At 35.3% G+C, this 19,030-nt stretch overlaps 1 protein-coding gene across 1 annotated transcript; it reads right to left on the reverse strand.

The window, feature by feature from the left end:
• Positions 1 to 4,571: 4,571 nt before the first annotated feature.
• On the reverse strand, positions 4,572 to 16,075 carry LOC106864276 (thioredoxin domain-containing protein 6-like). The gene is given in 8 exon segments (XM_088155850.1): positions 4,572 to 4,794; positions 5,371 to 5,515; positions 6,498 to 6,649; positions 7,381 to 7,485; positions 8,293 to 8,437; positions 9,540 to 9,602; positions 14,994 to 15,060; positions 15,977 to 16,075. Coding segments are annotated over 8 exon segments (999 nt in total).
• Positions 16,076 to 19,030: the final 2,955 nt, after the last annotated feature.

Genomic DNA, 19,030 nt, shown 5'->3' on the forward strand with positions numbered 1-19,030 from the left:
GTCATTTGGGTCTTGTTGGAGAGGGATTTATGGTTTTTTTTTTAATGTTTCATAAAACAATTCTGAATTGCTTTTGTAGTGGGCATCTAAAATGGTGCCAATCATTCACAATTAGAGTAAATATTTTCTCAGGTTTCATTCTTTTGGAACTGAGGTTAGAACATTCAGTGAAAATACTGAATGGCATTTCTAACTAAACTGAGCACATGTGTATGGGATGCAGTAAGAAACTCACTAGAAACATATGTTTGGTGTTCCAGGTAAATTTTATTTTATTTTATATTTAAAAAAATGCCAAGCCCCTCAGTAAGAAGGCAGCTGCAACACTGAGAAACACTTCAAGAATTTGGCCTGTTAATTTTTTCATCTTTAAGTAGTTAAAGTAATTACATTAATCCATCAGCAAACTATTTGCCTCCCTTTGGTTAATCGAGGTTTCATGACTCCAGTGCTGGAGTGCATTAGTGCAGCAATGGCTACACCTGGCCATGGACATGCACGAGAAGAGGTGACTCTGACCTTTGGCCACATGCCAGGGAGCAGAGGTGGGGAGTGGACCCTCTGGAGAGGAATTTGCCTGTTCAGACAGCCCTCAACTGCTCCAACACCTATTTCATGCCAAGGGAAGGGAAGGGAAGGGAAGGGAAGGGAAGGGAAGGGAAGGGAAGGGAAGGGAAGGGAAGGGAAGGGAAGGGAAGGGAAGGTGGCTGGAGGGTGTGGATGTTCTGGGTCTGGATTCAGCTGGCAATTGATGTTACAGAGAGTTAATTGTAGGGGATTTTCAAAATGGAACGACTTGCATTAGTGCCGAATTGGATTGACCCATGGCTTTTTAAAATATAGAAAAAATGGGTTTGGAAAAACACACTAACATTAATTTATTCCTTGCATGTCTATTCTTTCTATTATGATATCCCCTGCTTTTTGTTGTATTGCCTCTCCTTCTTCCATATTTTTATCATATCAGATTGAAAGTTAGTCAGCATAAAGTGTACATAAAAATGTTAAGGAGTTTGGAAACACTTGGCTTTGTGCTTCCATGTCTATTCCAGTGTATTGGAATGGTCAATCTAATGACAGCAGCTTGGAGAAGGAATGGTGACAAGTCTCAGGAGAAAATAATTTTTATATTTTTACCCCTGATGAAACAAAAAAAAGTTTGACTTTAATAGTTGTAAAATAATATGTGATGTTGCTGTGGAGTATAGGTAGCTGTTCCAAAAGTTTCATTTAACAAACACTACATTTGACTATGTTCACAATAAAATTTCTTCAAGTGATATATCAATACTTTAGTATTTATTATTTCAACATCACATTGATGTGACTGTTGCTCATTCTTTAATGGCTAACATATATCCATTTATTGAGGTATTTAAGTTTGAATCAATAGGTAATCAGAGCTTAAGAATTCCTGCTACAGAGTACATAAAACTATTTTAGAAGTTTTCCAATCATACTCATCTTTTAGATCGTGCCTACTTAAGTCAGCGTTTTCAAACTCACATAAATTAGTCACCTGCAAGTGAAATTCTGTCTCCTTTGATTTCTATTTCAGTTTTTCCATTTCACTGAATATGATTAAGGTTTCACCTCTAGGCTGTATTTAAGCACCTAAGTTTGTAGTCTTTTTTTTTTAGACGTGTCAAACACATCATTCCTACTAAAGTCAATAGATCCTATATATTCTCAACATTCCTGGCACCTGGAATGAATTTTAGATCTAGTTCTGCAGGTGTTCCATGTCAACACAGTACTGCACCTGACCAGAATTACCAGTAGGGCTACATTCAACTGCTGACCTTTGTATATTTTTAACCAGTTGCTCAAAGCTGAGCAATGGCCACTTAGGTTGTTTTTTTCGCCCCAAGCTATTCTATATGCTACTCTATTCTATAGTGCATTCCAGTCATAAAATAAGGAAATATGTGATCTGTAGTACAAATAAACATGCCCTGTGGTTCTATCTAACTCCTGCTGGGACAAAAATCAGAAGAATAATTATCTTATCTTTTGTTAGTCTTGGAAGAATTATAATCAAATTTTTGCACCACCTAATTATATAATGAACTACAAGATGTTTTCTAAATAAACAGTCATAAAGGCCACATTCTCTTTTGAATTGGCATTTAGATATGAGATAAATGGACAGAGAATTTTTGCAAGTTTTATATGCCACAGTTTTGTGTAAATTTAATTGTAGGAAGATTTTAATCTCTGCGACTCCATGGAGTTTATGTTGGAGCAGAGTCCTTCTGACACTATAAATCAAATGATTCTGATCCCACCAGAAATGTTCAAATCCTTAAAAATTGTATCCGTTTCGATGTCACAGTAATACAATTTTCGAAGAAGAGTGGGTGGCAGTATAAATAATGTGTGCAATACCTACAAGATGAGTTAAACTTTTAGAGAGACAAAGCAATCTTTTAAAATACTCACAGTATTTTGATTGCTATTCTTTTGAATGCATATTTTTTGTACAAATTGTACAAAAGTCTGCTTCTCAAAGATATAAAAGCTTTGCAAATCTGAATCTCTTCATCATCTGAATGAAACAGTTACATTTGATGTCTTAAGATGTATCTGTTAAATTTCTCCTTTCCAAAGTTGCTAAAAGACTTTAAGATCAAGAACATGTTTAGGAGAAGAAGATGGACATTAATAAATGAAATGTTCCCACATTTCAGTTTGGGTTTGTATATGTAGGCAACTTGAAGAAAAAACTATCATGGATCTATGCATAATATTTCAATGGAATCTACTGGATTGCTTTAACCAAGCACAAAGCACGGATTGTAATTGATACACATGAATATGAAACCCCAAATAGACAAAATCCTTCAACATCCAATAGTTAAACCAAACTGGCAAAAATCTTATATTTTTAAAGAATGATGTGATGCAATATGAAGGATAATGGTTAAGCAAGAGCAAATACTCAGTATACAAAATTTTACCATACTTAAATAGGCAGAAGCAGAGCTACAGTACCCTCACAGCAAACTGAAATTTCTCAATCCAGAGCAAAAAGTGATTCACAGTATTCATAACTCCTGTATGATACTTATCAAGCTCTTTGATTGTGAACTTCCACTGGACATGTTATGGACTCTTAATAAGACATAAAAGCATTTTGCTGTTTTAAACATTTCTGGTCCTGTCAAAAAATAAACCCACCTGAACTTTCACCTTTGTATTTGTCCCACTAGTTGAGAAGCTATTAACTCCAGCAAAGATCTGAAAAATGAGCTGAATTGATGTATGTGAAACTGCTGTACTTAAGCAAGCTACTCTTTTCTAAGGCTGCTTCTTGGTTTAAAGTACAGAATGCCAGGACCCAAAAGACCCAGGGTGCTTAAATAATGCCAGGAAGAACAGTTTAGAACATACAGCAATCCTGAAGTATGTTTCTCAGAAGCCACCTCACTAAGGTGACATAAATTCTGTACTAATTACAACCTCCTATAGGCTAGTGAACCTCATGCTGAGTTTGTGGCAGAAAAACAGCTATAGGTGAAAAAGGGCCATTAGGAGAATGCTCAGTCCAGCTTCTTCTGGAGAAATGTCTACAATGAGAAGTGCCCCATCACAACAGAAATATTTGTCAGGAAGCTCTTTATAGCAGCTAGTTGTATTAAATACATTAGGAACAATAAAGAAAGTATGAGAAGGACTTCATTCTTTCTAGACTTTACACTTAAAATCAACTATGTAAGTAAATTGCTTTAAGTGAATGTCATTCCTTAGAATCTCAACCTTCAACAGATTTGGACAGCAGAAGTGAGAATACATCAGCTACAGAATAATATTCGTGTTCTTCATGAAGGCCAGCCAAGTTAGACTGGACAGGATATGAATTCACTATTTTGGCAAGGAGGTACATGTCAAGAATAGCTGCTATGTAAGAGCTGGATTTATATTTTAGTTCTTCTGTTATATTTGAATTAAGTAAATGGACTGGAAAGGACCTTTTAGTTTATTATCCTACCTGTGACAGTAATCATTAGAAGCTATTTAGGAAAAGGATGAATAAATAATGCAAATGTTTTTCCGGGCCCTGAGGAAACCAATAGACCTTAATAGCCCAGAGCAGTCTCACCAGGGATGCACACATATGCAGTTGGCCAGTGGGCCCAGGAGCCTCATTTGGTTCACATTTGGAACTGCAGAACTCGATCCACATCACCAGTATATGTGCAATTAATAGTGTTTTAATCACCTTCCTTGACCCTTGTCCTTCCTTGTTCTTTTTAGACTAGCTATACACAAACCACCTTAGAATCCTGGAACTATTGGAAAGGCATAAATCTGTTAAAATGATAAAAGAAAAATCATTTACTAAACATACATAAAGAAACCATTACTAATGTCAAACTCCTAGCAGGCATTACTTCTTACACTGATATGCTTTGCAATATGGAAGAGCTGATAACAAAAACTCTCCAACTAAAATTGGATGGAGTATGAAGAAAAATAAGTGTGTTTATGTAGTCTTAAGTATAGTTGTTGGGTAGACAAATACATCTAATTACTTGAATATCAAATTTCAGAGACTGTATCTTAATTGTTTAGTCTGCATCCAGCTCTCCAAATGCAAACTGAATGCTTCTCAGTGCTTGTTCTATATTAGATGATCCGTGAACAGCATTAGACAAAATATCATGTGCAAACTGAGCTCGAATTGATTCAGAACAGGTCTTCTTTGCCTCTTCTGGATCAGTTGGACCCATTAGTTGCCTCCACTCTTCCACAGCATTTTCCTTTGATAAGACCATTATCACTGATGGACCCCTGTAAAATCAATATAAAGAAACTTTTACACTATTCTGAGATTTCTGAGATGCAGATGTAGTTTTAATGTCAGAGGTACCATGAAGTGTTCTAATAAGCATTGAACTATCTTAATTTTATTAAGCTGCATAAATATTAAAATTTGTTTCTGCATGTTTTGTTTAAGGAAAAATCCCATATTTGAAAGCCAAAGAGATTATGATGATCAGATATTTGGATTTGGACTTCTTGTCCAAAAGACATTCTCACCCAATAATTTCTGATGCAAGACAATACATACTGTTTTTATCAGCTATACTAACAATATTATGAGGAAGATATTTGTCCTGCATGAAGAGAGAAAGGATTCTGTTGGACAGCAGTTCCTTTTTAGGGAAAATAAAATCCAAAATTGAAGTTTGAAAAGAAATGTAAATCTCCCTTTTAAAGGAAGAGTGCTAGAAGCCACTAAACTTGCCAGAAAGAGTGACAGGTTGTAAAATCCTTGCACCAGTTATGGTGTAACATGTTTTTTTGGCACTGTACAAAGTGTGATGTCTGCTTACATACCTCAGTACTGTAAACCAAAACACTTACTATGTCATACAATTCACCAGCTGTTCAAAAAAGGGTTTTCCTTCATGATCCTTGTAAAACTGTGCAGCCATTTCACGAGTTAAGGCTTGTTCTTTTACCTTTGTGATGCTAAATCCAGCGTCTTTAACTTTTTTCATTATTTCATTTAGGAGAATAACAAACAAGCTCATTTTTGATTGGAATGGTTTAGATGCAACAAATGCAAACCCCATACACCAAAACTTTAAACGTTTCAGAAAATAGTAGATGCCTTTTTCTAAAAAAAATCAACAATAACTATTAGAATTCTTCTTGCAATATCAAATCAAATATGGACAACATAAGAAACACTTCAACAGTCCTTTAAAATAGGCAGAAACCATTGCAACTGCATTATCCATCTTGATGCACGTATCAAACCCAGATTTTAATAAACTATGCCAACAACATTCACTGTTATTTCTCATATTGAACAGAATGTGGACAGTAGTTGTAATGCTGTATCAAACATCACCTGGCCAGCCAAAATCAATCTGGATTTTCACAAGAGGGGAAGATAGACTCACAGAAGCCAATGATGAATTAACATTAGAAAGACTACCGAAATTTGTTAAGAGAGAATAAAATAATGTTAAGTAGGGAGTCTAGATAGAGAGTTTTTAAAGAGTGGAAGCAAACATCCTTAGGGCAAGATTCTGAATTGTACATAGTGCTCTTTTTATTTTGATTTTTTTCTCCTTATTCCCTTGGACTAACTGTAAGTTAAACCAAGAATGGGGATGTATCTAACTCAGCAATGACCCCTTTTGAGCCAGTAGAAATACCTGTCTGAAATAAGTAATAGTAGTTTGGCAAGTGTCTCTCTCCTTTGACTAATAAAGGTGCTGGGCAGGTAGTCTGCAGAAGTGCCTGGCCCTTAAACAGTTTCACTTAGCTAGGAACTCTCTTCAATTCACCACTATTCTAGTGAAGAAAGACCTATAGACAGCTTAAGCAAAAGAAATGTCACATTTCAGATCTCGATCTGAATTATGCAAGCCGTGTAAAAGCATTTCTCTGCACAGAAAATGTACTTCAGGGAATCAGAAGAATCTTTTGTAGAAATAATTTTATCACTAGATATAGCCCATACTTTCTAAATGCCTTACCTTTATGAGTCTTAGCAGCATCAGGTTTGATTAGTGCAAAGGTTTGTTCCTCAGGGAAGAAGAACTCTAGTTCCTTCTGAGCATCGCTGGGTGTAGAACTTCCATGCAACTGATTGATAGGTACATTTTCAATGGCATACTGTGCACGCAAACTAAGAGTCATTAAAAGAGTGAAGTTACTTAAAAGCATAGCCATTTTGAGCTCTGAACTATAATTAGCCTTAACCCGGGGAATATATATTAGCGTTGATCTGGAAATCCGAAATATGAACATCCTCCCTCCTAACGTTTTTACATTCCAAATTATACCACTTATTTCATAATGAAATGGCACTTCTGTCAGCAGTAGGTAAGATGATACCATTGCAGTTTCTTAGTGCAATGTGATAAGCATGTAGAACTAAGGTGTCTGTTTATAAAATGTATAGGAGAAACTTAGTCACAAATAAAATATTCTACTGATGCAAAGTTTTCAATAAGCTACAAGAAAATCGTAGTGGTATTTCAAGAAAAATAATGGTGGTATTTCAAGCACACTTCTCCTCCCTCCCCACCCCCATCCAATAAGGAATAGGTATTGCCAAGATTTTTTCTCAGACTCACACTCAAGGGTTCCCCTTTCACTTCACTGCAATTTTTAAAACTCAGCTTTTAATTCTGTTTAGCAGCCATTATATCATATATATACATTATATATAAAAAATGCTGCAGTTTCTATGTGTAATACACTACTACTTCCAAGAAAAGCTTAAAAAACTGCAGAAATGCGTATCTGTTTCCAGATGATGGCACTATAGTTACACTAGTTGGAATGTGGAACTAGATGAGGAATACGAAAGTAAGTTGGAAGCTGTGAATGATGGTTTACTTCTGCAGTTTTTACCTCTCTGGATTTTCCTGAGCCTCTTCAAGAGTCTTTGGGCCTAGTAAACCTCTCCAGTGTGATACAGCATTTTCTCGTGTTAGAGCCAATACAAGAGTTGGACCACTGTACAAGGGGAAAAGTAGCACTTAAAAAAACCCCAAACTCTTGGAACTTTTAAAAAGTAATTTGATTATATAGCCCAGACTAGGAAAATGAGCCCCAGTATTGGAGGACCTTAAAACTGATATGATTATTTAAACAGGTACAGGCTGATAAAACCTTATGGGGCTTAAATATGAATTTAAATTGTAAAATTACTGTATTTTGTTACAATGGCAAGACAGAAAGACTGATCATGCCACAACCATGTCCCAACATCATATGAAAGGAATATCCAAACGTGATTTATTGCTCTTCCCCAAGGTATCCAGCACACAGCCTGGTTGAAGATTTCAGAGCTCTCCTACAAACAACCTAAATGCAGCCTTTTCAGAGCATACCTAAACTGTTTTCACTCAAATCAGTGGACTTGGCCACTGAGACATCATACATAGAACAATATGGAGTAGGTAGTAACTTTTAAAAGCTTGGGGTTTTTTTATTTGTTGTACTTGAAAATTATTCCGTTATCTGCAGTTATCTGTTCCTGTTTTGTCTTCTAATAAACTTTTATACACGTGTATCTCGCTGCCATGTATTATCCAGGAAGTGTTCAACACCAGGTTGGATGGGACACTTAGCAACCTATTCAGGTGGAAGGTGTCCCTGCCCATGGCAGGGGGTTGGAACTAGATGGGCAATAATGATGCCTTCCAAGGCAAACCATTCTGCGCATCTATGATTCAATAATTATTAAATGTGAAAATTTCAGTCTTATCTGATTCTGTAGAGATTCTATAGATTTACATTCTCCTTTTCCATTCAACATACCTGGTCATTTGCTCTAGAAGGACTGAGAAGTAGTCTTGATCTACATGTTCTTTGTAAAATGTACGTACTTGTTCCTCAGAGAGAATTATTTCTTTCTGCATTGCTATTTGGAAACCGTCATCCTTTATTCTTTTCATGATGGAATCTGTTAAATATATTGAAATAATGCTAAATTGCCATTCATTCATTCATTTGCACACTTGTAGAGAAACGACATGGACTTTTCAATGAAAATTTTATATTTTATGGGTGAATTTGTTTCCTAACTAAAAAACAGGAAACTAATTTAAAGCAACTGCTAGGAGGCATCACGAGTTGCCTGGACACTCAGAAAACTAATCCTCATCATATTTAAGCATTCTCTTGGTTAAAAAACCTCAGTAGGAATTCCTGACTGAGAACTATGATACATGTTACTACCAGAAAAAGAAGGTCTAAGGAATTTGAATAGGTGAAATGTTTACTTAACTAAGTCTTACAAGACCACAGGGGTAAGTAAGCACTATTTGGCACAAGTCAAAATTACCTACAAAATTAGTGTGTAATTACCTAAACATGAACTGCAGAACTTCTGCTCTAAGCAACATGCTAGACAACCATTAGGAAAATAAATTCACAAGGAAAGATCAAGATTGTAGTCTTTCAACTCTCTGCACATAAGTTTGCTCAAGTACAGGGATTCTCAAGTTAAAAATACTATCTGAAATCTAGGAAGAAATGTAAATATATGACTGAGAAGAAAAGTAAATTTGTTTGGATGAAGCTTCATGTAATGGGGTAGATTTTTAAATTTCATCTGTAAAAATATTGTTTAGAACTGCCCTTGAGCAGCATTGCCTCATGTAACATAGAGCATCTTGGATTGGATATTTTTCCCCTTGCCATTGATCTATCTCGAGCCTGCTATTCGAGAATATCAGCTGCTTTATTATGGTGAGAAATATTGTCCCCTATACTATGTTTGAAAATATGAGCTTCTCTGAGAGGTCTTCTGGAAATATTTCATCTACAGAGTTTCTTGAAAAATTAACCAAAGGAACAAAATATCATTGACATTTGCATTCTCAATATATGAAAATCATTAACCTCATAACTTCAATCCAGACAAAGATTAGTGCTGGCCTAACAGTGGAGAGACAGTACAGCTTAAAAATTTCTCATTAATTGAGTTAGAATTTATAATTCAAAATTCAAAATATGAGAATATTTATATACCCTTGATAGAAAATACAGTTATTAACACTTACCTTGCCTTTCCTTCAAGAGACTAGGTCTAATAATGGCCAAAGTCCTTTCAACGTGTGTTCTACCTTAGTTATATGAAAATTTGGGAAAAAGAAGGCAAGTTGTCTGCTGGCATCTTCAACACTATCTTGCAAATCACATAAATTTACCAGACTCTCAGTTTCTGCGAGTCCTGGCAACCTGATGAAACATGAAATAATGCAGTATTTAAGTCCCTGTGTAGTGTTAACAAACTGACTTTTTGAAGACTTTCTTAAAATTTAGTGAAACATAAGAATAGAATGCAAAACTAGGTTTTTATTAAATTCATATTCATGCGTAAAGTAACATTTCTGAGAAGAGAATTATGAATCTTCTCAAAAAGTCCCTGATTATGTGCTCTGAAGGAGAAGTCTCAGCCAGGCTGCTTTAACAATTCCCCTCTAGCTTATCCAAAATAGTTTCTCTGTTACATGAAACAGAACTACTACTGACAAGTACACAGGGTATAATGAATGATCAATAGAAGTCTTGTGCTTAATTCATGCACAACATGATCATAAAAATGACAGCACTACAGAGTTGTTGATAACAGAGACACTCCTCATTGTTTCTTGCCTGTTTGTTTAGCTGTGTAAATAAAGTCCCTCTTGGCCAGTTGTAGAATATGCAGTATTCCCCAGCTACACTAAACTAATGCAGAAAGGGATGCAGCAGGCATCGACAAAAATGACAATTCTTTTCCGGACAAAGTGTTTAAGCTCATGTTGCTTTAAGTAAATGCCTTGTCTAAATATAAAACTTAATTCGATACTTGAATGTTTGTGAATACTCTATTGTCTGAGTCTGTATATACAACTACCATCCTTACAATTCTCTACAAACCCTTGACATAGAAGAAAAACACACATTTCAAGATACCATGGTTCTGAACAGCTAATCCTTACAAATTTTTTTGTATCTTTATGCAGAGTGGGGACACAAGCCCCAGTACCCTTCTCCTTCTCTGCTGGCTTTTACAGTGTTCCCAGGGAGAAGAGCATGCCTCAGGTGTGCCCTGGTCTGCCCTGGGCCATATCTACAGCTTCCTGAGAAACGTAGGAGAAAACATGGAAAAGAGTGCAATCTGCAATCGGCAGTGCTGGCAGTCCCCCTGGGCATGGGTGAACTAGAATTGCAAGGGCTACATCAGCTTTGAAGTGTATCATTGCTCCCGTTGTTCTGAGAACTCATTGAAGGTGAGTTCAAAGAGATCAATGATCTCGGCTTGTCATCTTTAACTAGGAAGCAAAGAATTTCTGAATTCCAGTGAGAACTTGAGAGGTTGCATCTCTAGTGGTAGTCCTGTGAAGGACTAGGCGACCAACTCAGCCTGGTCCCTGGACCTGCACACATGGGCATGTGTCTGTAGGGACATGCCTTGGTTTATGCTGTGCTCTGAACACTGTGACTGAATCACAGATACGCATTTTCACTGGTAGTTACTTAACTGGCTCCTCAGGCTCACCAGACACACTTGTTTTGTGCAGTTCTTTCCACTGAGGAATAGCATCATTTGTTTCTTTTTTAGTGATTATCAAAACATGGCATGGTCCACTCATCATGAATTGAACAAATGCGTCAAAGTCTGGCTCTAATAATGTCAAACTATTTGTCTGCATATAGTTCCAGCCTCTGTCTATCTTACACATATAGCAGAAGGTAAAAATATTTGCTAAGCAACTTCATTTTTTTTCTCAGATCCTTGTGAAGAGTTAATTTTAGCTATCACACTGCTGGAAAATATGGCCATATCCAGCTGCTAGTTTGCTAGACCACTGCCATTTAATGGTGGACAGCCTAATTTAATTATTTTCTTGAACTTTGTATCTGTCTTTAGCTATTTTTGTCCCCTAAAATAGGACAAGATACAAAAAAATACATTTTGACTGAGATGTTTTCCCTCTCTGCCTGTGCACATGGTTATTCCCAGAACTACTCCATGATAAAATCTGGAAAGGAATAAAAAAAATATATAATATGTAGTATCACTTATTTTCTGGCTGGAAAAATGGAAAAAATATACGCCAGATACTGTGACATAGGTTGAGAAATTGCAGAAATAATCTATACAGCACCCTAATTTTCTTTTCTACAAAGGTCATTAGGCCTGTCATAGGATGTTTTAAAATCAATATAATTTTGTTTTGATAAATAGTGTTATAAATTCAACTCCTCGTCTAAGGATCATGCACATTTAGATAACTGAAAGAAGAACAAAATCTTCTAGTATTTAGTTGGAGGTCAGTTTAATTTGGTTGGAATATTAAATTGCTACATAATGATATTTATATAAGTTTGTGAAAGAAAAGGGAGAGAAAATATCTCTTTTTATATGTACGAAATCTACATTAATGCAGTTCTTCAATATACATTAAATTTACCATACAGAGATTTGCAAGCACATCTGGTAACAATTATATGTTTTACCTGTTCCTTTCATTTAGGTTTTTAGTTTGTTTTTACCTCTTCTTTATTCCAAGCATAAAATACTCTGATTTGCTCTTCAGTAAGCATTCTCTCCTCTGCTGCTTTAATGTCAAATCCTGCCTCTTTAATCTGCAATTATTCAGTTATTACTCATGGGCATTTGAAAATGGATCCATACAAAATCATGTTATTTTAAATCTAAAGATTGATTGGTTTTGGAAGCTATCTTAATTTTAAATTCTTGGAAATATTCAAAGTATAACTGCTATCTTTGCCCAAACTGAACTTCCAGTCTTTCAAAGCACTTCACTAAATTCAAGATTACAATACCCCTAAGTTAATGTTTGAGAATAAATATATTGCAGTTCAATGTACATTCATTCAATAATTAATAATCCCTTTTATTTCACATTGAATAAACTCCTTTGGATCACTATGAGTGGTTAATATGCAACCCATGTTGCAAGATACTATAAATTATATTGTAGCTATAGTAGTCACATAAATATATGCTTGTTAACAGTTATATTGGGCTAAACTACTTGGCTTTAGAAACAGCAAATAAAGAAAAATGAAACCTACTTTTTGATTTTTTTGTTTTAAACTAGGTTACTGCACTAAATGCAAGCATTTGTGAGTGATGCACACATGACTTGCATCAAAGTTCATGGTCCACTGGTATGAGGTTTGTACCATATACTGATATTTTAACAGCAAAGGCAATATCTAGCCCAGTACTGATGATACACCAATATTAACCTGTGTGCCAGCACTTAGCCCTTTAAAAGCCCCTGTGGTGCTTCTGAGTGTTTTCAGCCTGCCCCAACAAGGCTAACTGTGGAACCAGTGTTGGAAAACACATCTCATGAACCAAGTAGTGGCTGCTCCAGCTAAATTGTTTTCAAGCACTGCCTTATTTTTTTTTTGCCTTTCTGAACTTCCTTCCTTCCTTTCCAGCTAAGGTAAGGTAATTGCAGAAACAATATATAGCACTCTGATTCCCTTTCCTGCAAAGGTCACTGTCCCTCTCATAACGCTTTTAAAAATTCTTCTAATTTCTAATTTGATCTTGATGTATATTGTTATGAGACAATTTATTTTTTTTGGTAACAGAAGCAATATGAATCAATGTCTAACCTCTGCTAGCATAGAATATTAAAGCAACAGTATAAATTTGAATGTCATATTATTTCAGGTAAAAATTATTGGGCTTTTATTGTTGCCCGATGCCCCAAACAGAACACAAACTAACAGAGTTAGTTTATGCGGTGCTTTATTCAGGGCCCCGGGAACCTGCGGACTAGCGTCCAAAGTCAGGATCCCACAGTTCCCTTTTTCGTCAGGTTTTTTTATACCTTTTTACAAAGTAGTCTACGTGCAGAGGTACACATTCTTCAAGACAATACAGATACATAAATCTTGTAGATATCATTCCTAAAAGTTATAAATTTTGCATGCTTGTCTATTCAAAACTATAGGCTACCCCCCTTTAATCCCTCTCGCATGTTTTCCCATCACCAGAACCCTTTATTTATTATTATACTTTAGCCTTATCTTGAAAGTTTCTAAATGTTCTATATGCTCTATTAAATTCTTTAATTATCTTTAATTATTGTTTTCACAGTCCCCAGCTCATTCCCAGCGCTGGTTCCCAGGGCCTGTCCGAGAACTGCAGTTTTCTAAGCCTTAGCATGACTACTACTATATCTACATTAGTCCTTTTTCTCATTATTTCGGTATCATTATCACCCTTAGCAGAAAAGATTTGTCAGATTCTGTTCCAAAGTCTGGGCACAAATTAGGATCTACTTAACCTTACATTTTGCTATTATGTCTGTAAGTAATGTAAGTAATACATTCAGCAAAATTAAGGGGATCATCTTTACTAGACCTGAAGTTGACGTTTAAGCATTTGACTGTAATTCAATCAGATCTCAAAAACTGTAGAAGAATTTAAGATAGTGATAATGTTACAGATACTAGAAACACTTAAGGAACTGCATGTGTTAAGGAAAATATTGCCACCAAATGTTAATACATTACAGTGTCTGTGACATCCTCTAATGTGAAGCTGAACCTGAGCTAAAGCTCTGTTTTCTGATTTTCTATCATGTTTAGGTTCTGGGGATTAGTGTGAAGTCTGTAGATAATTGCTAAATGATAGTACCGTACTTCTAGGTCTCATAGGGTTTATGAGAAAAAATATAGGCTAAAGCTGAGGTCAGGAATATGTCAGTTGAACCATACAATTTAAAAAAAAAAAAAAGCAAAACATGAAGAGGAAGGAAAAGGGATGCTGTGAGTGTGATCTAATGTCTCTCACAGGGAAAAAAAGCAAGATCAAGAAGAAGGAGAGGATAGAGGAGTTTATTTCATCTCAGGGTTGTAGAATAGCATTCTCTGCCATAGATGAAGCAGTAGGAACATTCAGTAGCCACAGGTAACAATAAAAGTAGAAAATATGTGGGTCTCAGCTAATGAAAAACCTGAGACAAATCACAGACAGGACTTTTAAACAGGATGGTGCTTATTTTTCAATCTTTTTGGAAGCTTATCCTACTATTGTGGATTTATGTTCTTCTTTAAATCTGTTATTAAATCTAATCTGGTGAAAGAGTAATCTGAGATACAAGACATGACATTAATTCACAGATTAACTCTTCCAATCCTCTCAGGTTGGCTCCATCTTAGTATTCCACCTCAACAGAAATACACAGCTCAGACAGGGACTGCTTAGAAGTGACTTTCAGGCCTTAACTTTACACAGGAAAATTCCCTAGCACATATCACTTCTGTCTAAAGCTTGAAGGTTCCCAGTGTGGTGGGTGAAAATATTGATTATAATAGTGCAATACATTAATTCCTTACAGAAGAAAGCTCAATTATGGCATTTCATTAACACAACCAAATGAAGGTCTATTAGTGCTAGACATAGATAATTATTAAACAAAAGACATTTATTCTCTTTCTTTCTGTTAACATTTCTAAAATAAATCAAATATATTTACCCTCTTCTACAGCCTCCTCAGCAGACCCTTCTGATGAAACTTCTTCTTGAAAAACGAGCTCTTCTACCTAAGGTAATTGCAAATGGAGTAAAAGTACATCATCAGTGCAAAAGTAAAGTCACCAAACATAGCTGTCACATCTTTACAACATATTTATCTTAATGTAAGAATGGATTTGCTACCTTGGAAAACAGGCAGCTCTAAGAAGGACCTTTGATTGGTCTGACTTTCCTTAACTGAGTTTCAGTTTGTTAAAAAGCTCTTTTTACTCTGAGTTATTTTATCTCCATTTTAACAAAATAAGCAATGAGACATGATTATTTCCCATGTCTTTGTTTCATATGATGCATATATATTAAAAATACTTAGCCCTGAAAGAAAAAATATTACTAAAACATTTATGAGCTAGGAGCATTTTATCTGTCTCTCCATTTCTTACATTGCTAGACTAACCTGTAAATTTGTTAAGTTCTTATAAGGTAGAAATAATAGTAGAAATTTGTGGGCTCTGAGGAGAACAAGCAACAAGGGAGGATTAACTTTCCAGGCTTCACGACTACTCTGAATTCCAACTGTGGGATCTTTCACAGTCCAGGCTATTGAGGTCAGACTGAGCTATCCTCATGTTACCTGGAAGTCAGGGGTCAAAAATGATGGAATAGACTTGTTGAATGGCCTTTGTTTTTAGTAGGAAACTGGATTAATTGAGTATGGAGCAATGGCTTTGAGCCAACTGATCTAGTGAAAGGTGAGACTGCCTGTGGCAGGAGGGGCTGGACTAGATGATCCTTAGAAGTGTCTTAGAACCCAGATAATTTTACTTGATTTCTAAAAAAAAAGTGCATCATATATATTATAGTTTATTGTTAGGACAAAAATACGAAAAATTAAACATTATCTAAACACTATCATAGACATTTAGAGAAAGAGTGTAAGTGTAATAAAAATACACATTTATGCATAAGTATCTGGTCTGTGAGTACCTCAGCATGTTCTTTTGCTTCAACTGCAATTTCCCTCTCTTCTTGCACTAACTCTGTTACTGTCTTAATTATGAGAGGGGTATTTACACCTTTCACCATTGCAAGAATTTTACCATGCTGTAGAAGAGAAAATAACACCCTCAGTGAGTTTTCATCACTTAATTTACACATTTACTTAAATTTTTGAAACTTGCAATATCTTGCTATGTTTTTTCAGCTACTTCCTATGCCTTAGGAAGGGAATACCAAAGCTACTACTGCCTCTGTTATTTCAGAATGAAACTTTTCATGCATTTAATTCCTTGCTTCCTTCTTTACCAAATTTTCCATGTTTATTTCTAGGCTCAATACTCATGATACAGTTGGAAACAAATACAAATATGGATTTTACTTGTTCTTAATTTCTGTAACATGGAGTTTTCTGTCTTTTTTTGTGTGCATGTGGGATTTTTCAGTGCATTGTCTACCACATTCAGATGCAGTAGTGAAGCTAATGGTGACCCAAAATACTGCTAACATCTCTAGGCAGCATTCAGATTCAAACCTGAAAGTGTCCTGAAAGTATCATTATCCTTGGTCCCTGCTTATGGAAATTCAAATCTTGGCACCCTCAAGTTAAAGCAACCCCCACCTCTCCTCAAGTGAGCAGTTCCCTGGAGCTGTGTCCTAGGAGAACCAGTTTTCTGTGTCCATCAGTGGCAGATAATAAATATATGATTAATTGCTATGGTTACTCAAGAATGAAAACACAACATTATTTGTTATCTTAAAAATCTTACAATGCCAGGAAATGTAAACTCTCTTTCTGTGATGAAAAGCGTGCATAAAATAATTATTTCAGTGTAACCACATGTAGGCACTTTATGTAAGGCAAACCTGGAAAACTTACCTGTATTTCTCACTAATTACCCAAACAGTGACTACCACAATTCTTCTGTGGCTGTATGTGCAGCACACAAACATGGGAAACAGCTCAAGCAAACAATATCAGAGAGTACCATCCTACATAATGTAAAATGTAAAGATAGGATTTATACAGCTTCACATCTATTTTAAAATCTATTAAAAAGTTAAGGCAGAAGTAGGCAGAGCATTAAAAGAAACTGATGGGATGTACTTACAACACTAAAAAGAAACACAGGTTCACAACTCCTCTTAAATGGTTTCAGAGTTTCGATGCTGTCAGCTTCTGCCTGAAGTCAGACAAAAAAAATTATTTGCTTACATAAGTGTGTATGCATATGCGTATATAAAGGAAACCTTTTTACTCACAGGAAAACCCCACTCATATATATTTTGGTGTTGCAAACTCAAACTGCAGTCCTAAATGCAACTAACAGTCCTTATAGTGATGAAGAAAGAACAGTTTTGGTAACATGGGATTGTCTTCCCTTTGTATTACAGCAATTAATAATGGAAAAATATCTTCTCTTGATACCATTTTCTCATGTAGGTTATAATAACATCTATAAATGAAGAAGTAGCCCATGCAGTCATGATGGAAGAGATTATCTAGTGTATTAATTTTTTGTGAAATGTGGTCAACTGTATGAAAGCATGTGAGACAGCCTCTGAACATGACTCTCTGCTTTTTTACTGTATAAAAAAATTAATGTTTTTTCTGAAAAGTTCTTTCATCGTGGAATTTTAAGTTTTCACTAACATAAAAAAGGATGAACTTGGTCAATATATTGGATAAGCTGAGTCTGTGAAACAAATTTATCTACTTTAAATATGAGATATAATACACTCATGTATATATGTACTGCTAGTGTAAACAAATGTTTTTACTACTACAGTTTTGTGATTTTTTTCTAATTTCCCCCTTTTTGTTTGCTTAAAAATGAAATACCAGGTAACATTTGCAAAAAACAATGCACCAGTTTTTCATGGATGTAAGAATTTAAAATGCAATGGTCCATAATATAGAGACCTAAACCAAAAAGTCGTATAGTTTGGCTTTTGAATACTTCTTCAATCTCACAAAGAAAACAGAAGTTGTGAGATATCAACTCTTTTTTTATTATAGCTTCTTACATATTTATTACAATTTCTAATCTACCTCTAGACAAAGTCTTATGAGGATATATACAGGGAAAGCAACCAGGCCCAAATTATGGCAATTCAGTATAAAGACAGCAAAATGAAAGCTCTGGATATGCAAATCAGAAGATATATTTAAATCCAGATGTAAATATAGTCACACACAGGATTTGTGTCCTTACTACAGCAAAATGTAGCACATTGTCTTCACTGAAGTCGTTCCTTAGTTTTGTGAATAAATTCAGCACAGCTTTGCAAGGACCACACCAAGCTTGATACACATCTATTACTAAAATGTAATCATTTAGAATTACAGACAGATGACTTGAGGAACTTATAAAATGAGACATTTATGTTTGGGTTGAAACAGCACTGGGAAGGCATTCACTTTCAGTCCTCTTCTAGTCAATGAATGTATAATGAATACATCAATGGATTCAGTGGATACATTAGTGGATACACACTCTTTAATTGCAATTACTTTTGACATTGGAAACCTACTTCAGAATATTATTTGAGATTATTAATCCAAATAGAAACTTTTCTCTCATTCTTTTTCCTTTTATTTTCTTCTTTTCTTTTCCCACTCTTGGTTTTCATTCTTATCTAGACCTTTATTCTACAGGATTTTCACTTCTCTGAGTCTTTGCCTATTACTGTCCCTCTGTAGATATGATCCTGTTACAGATTTGTTCCTTTTACCAAAAAACAAGACATAGGAGACACAGTTATCGGACTAAGTGAACTGAAAACTGGGAATAATGCATGTCATAGAACATGCACTCTCTAGAATGTTGCAGTAATTATTTAGTCTTTGCAAGATTTTACATGCAGAAGCGTCCAACTCCCTACCATGAAGAACACCATATTGGAAAGATATTTTCAAAACATTGGTGTATAGCAGCATATAAACATAAAATTTAGATAAATATGATTTTTATGAGTATTTATCACATAAGATAATCATATGATACTTATCATATAAGATATTCAAAATTGTAATATATGATC

This window comes from Sturnus vulgaris, chromosome 2 (assembly GCF_052056855.1).
Source record: "Sturnus vulgaris isolate bStuVul1 chromosome 2, bStuVul1.hap1, whole genome shotgun sequence".
In the NCBI taxonomy this organism is placed as follows: domain Eukaryota; kingdom Metazoa; phylum Chordata; class Aves; order Passeriformes; family Sturnidae; genus Sturnus; species Sturnus vulgaris.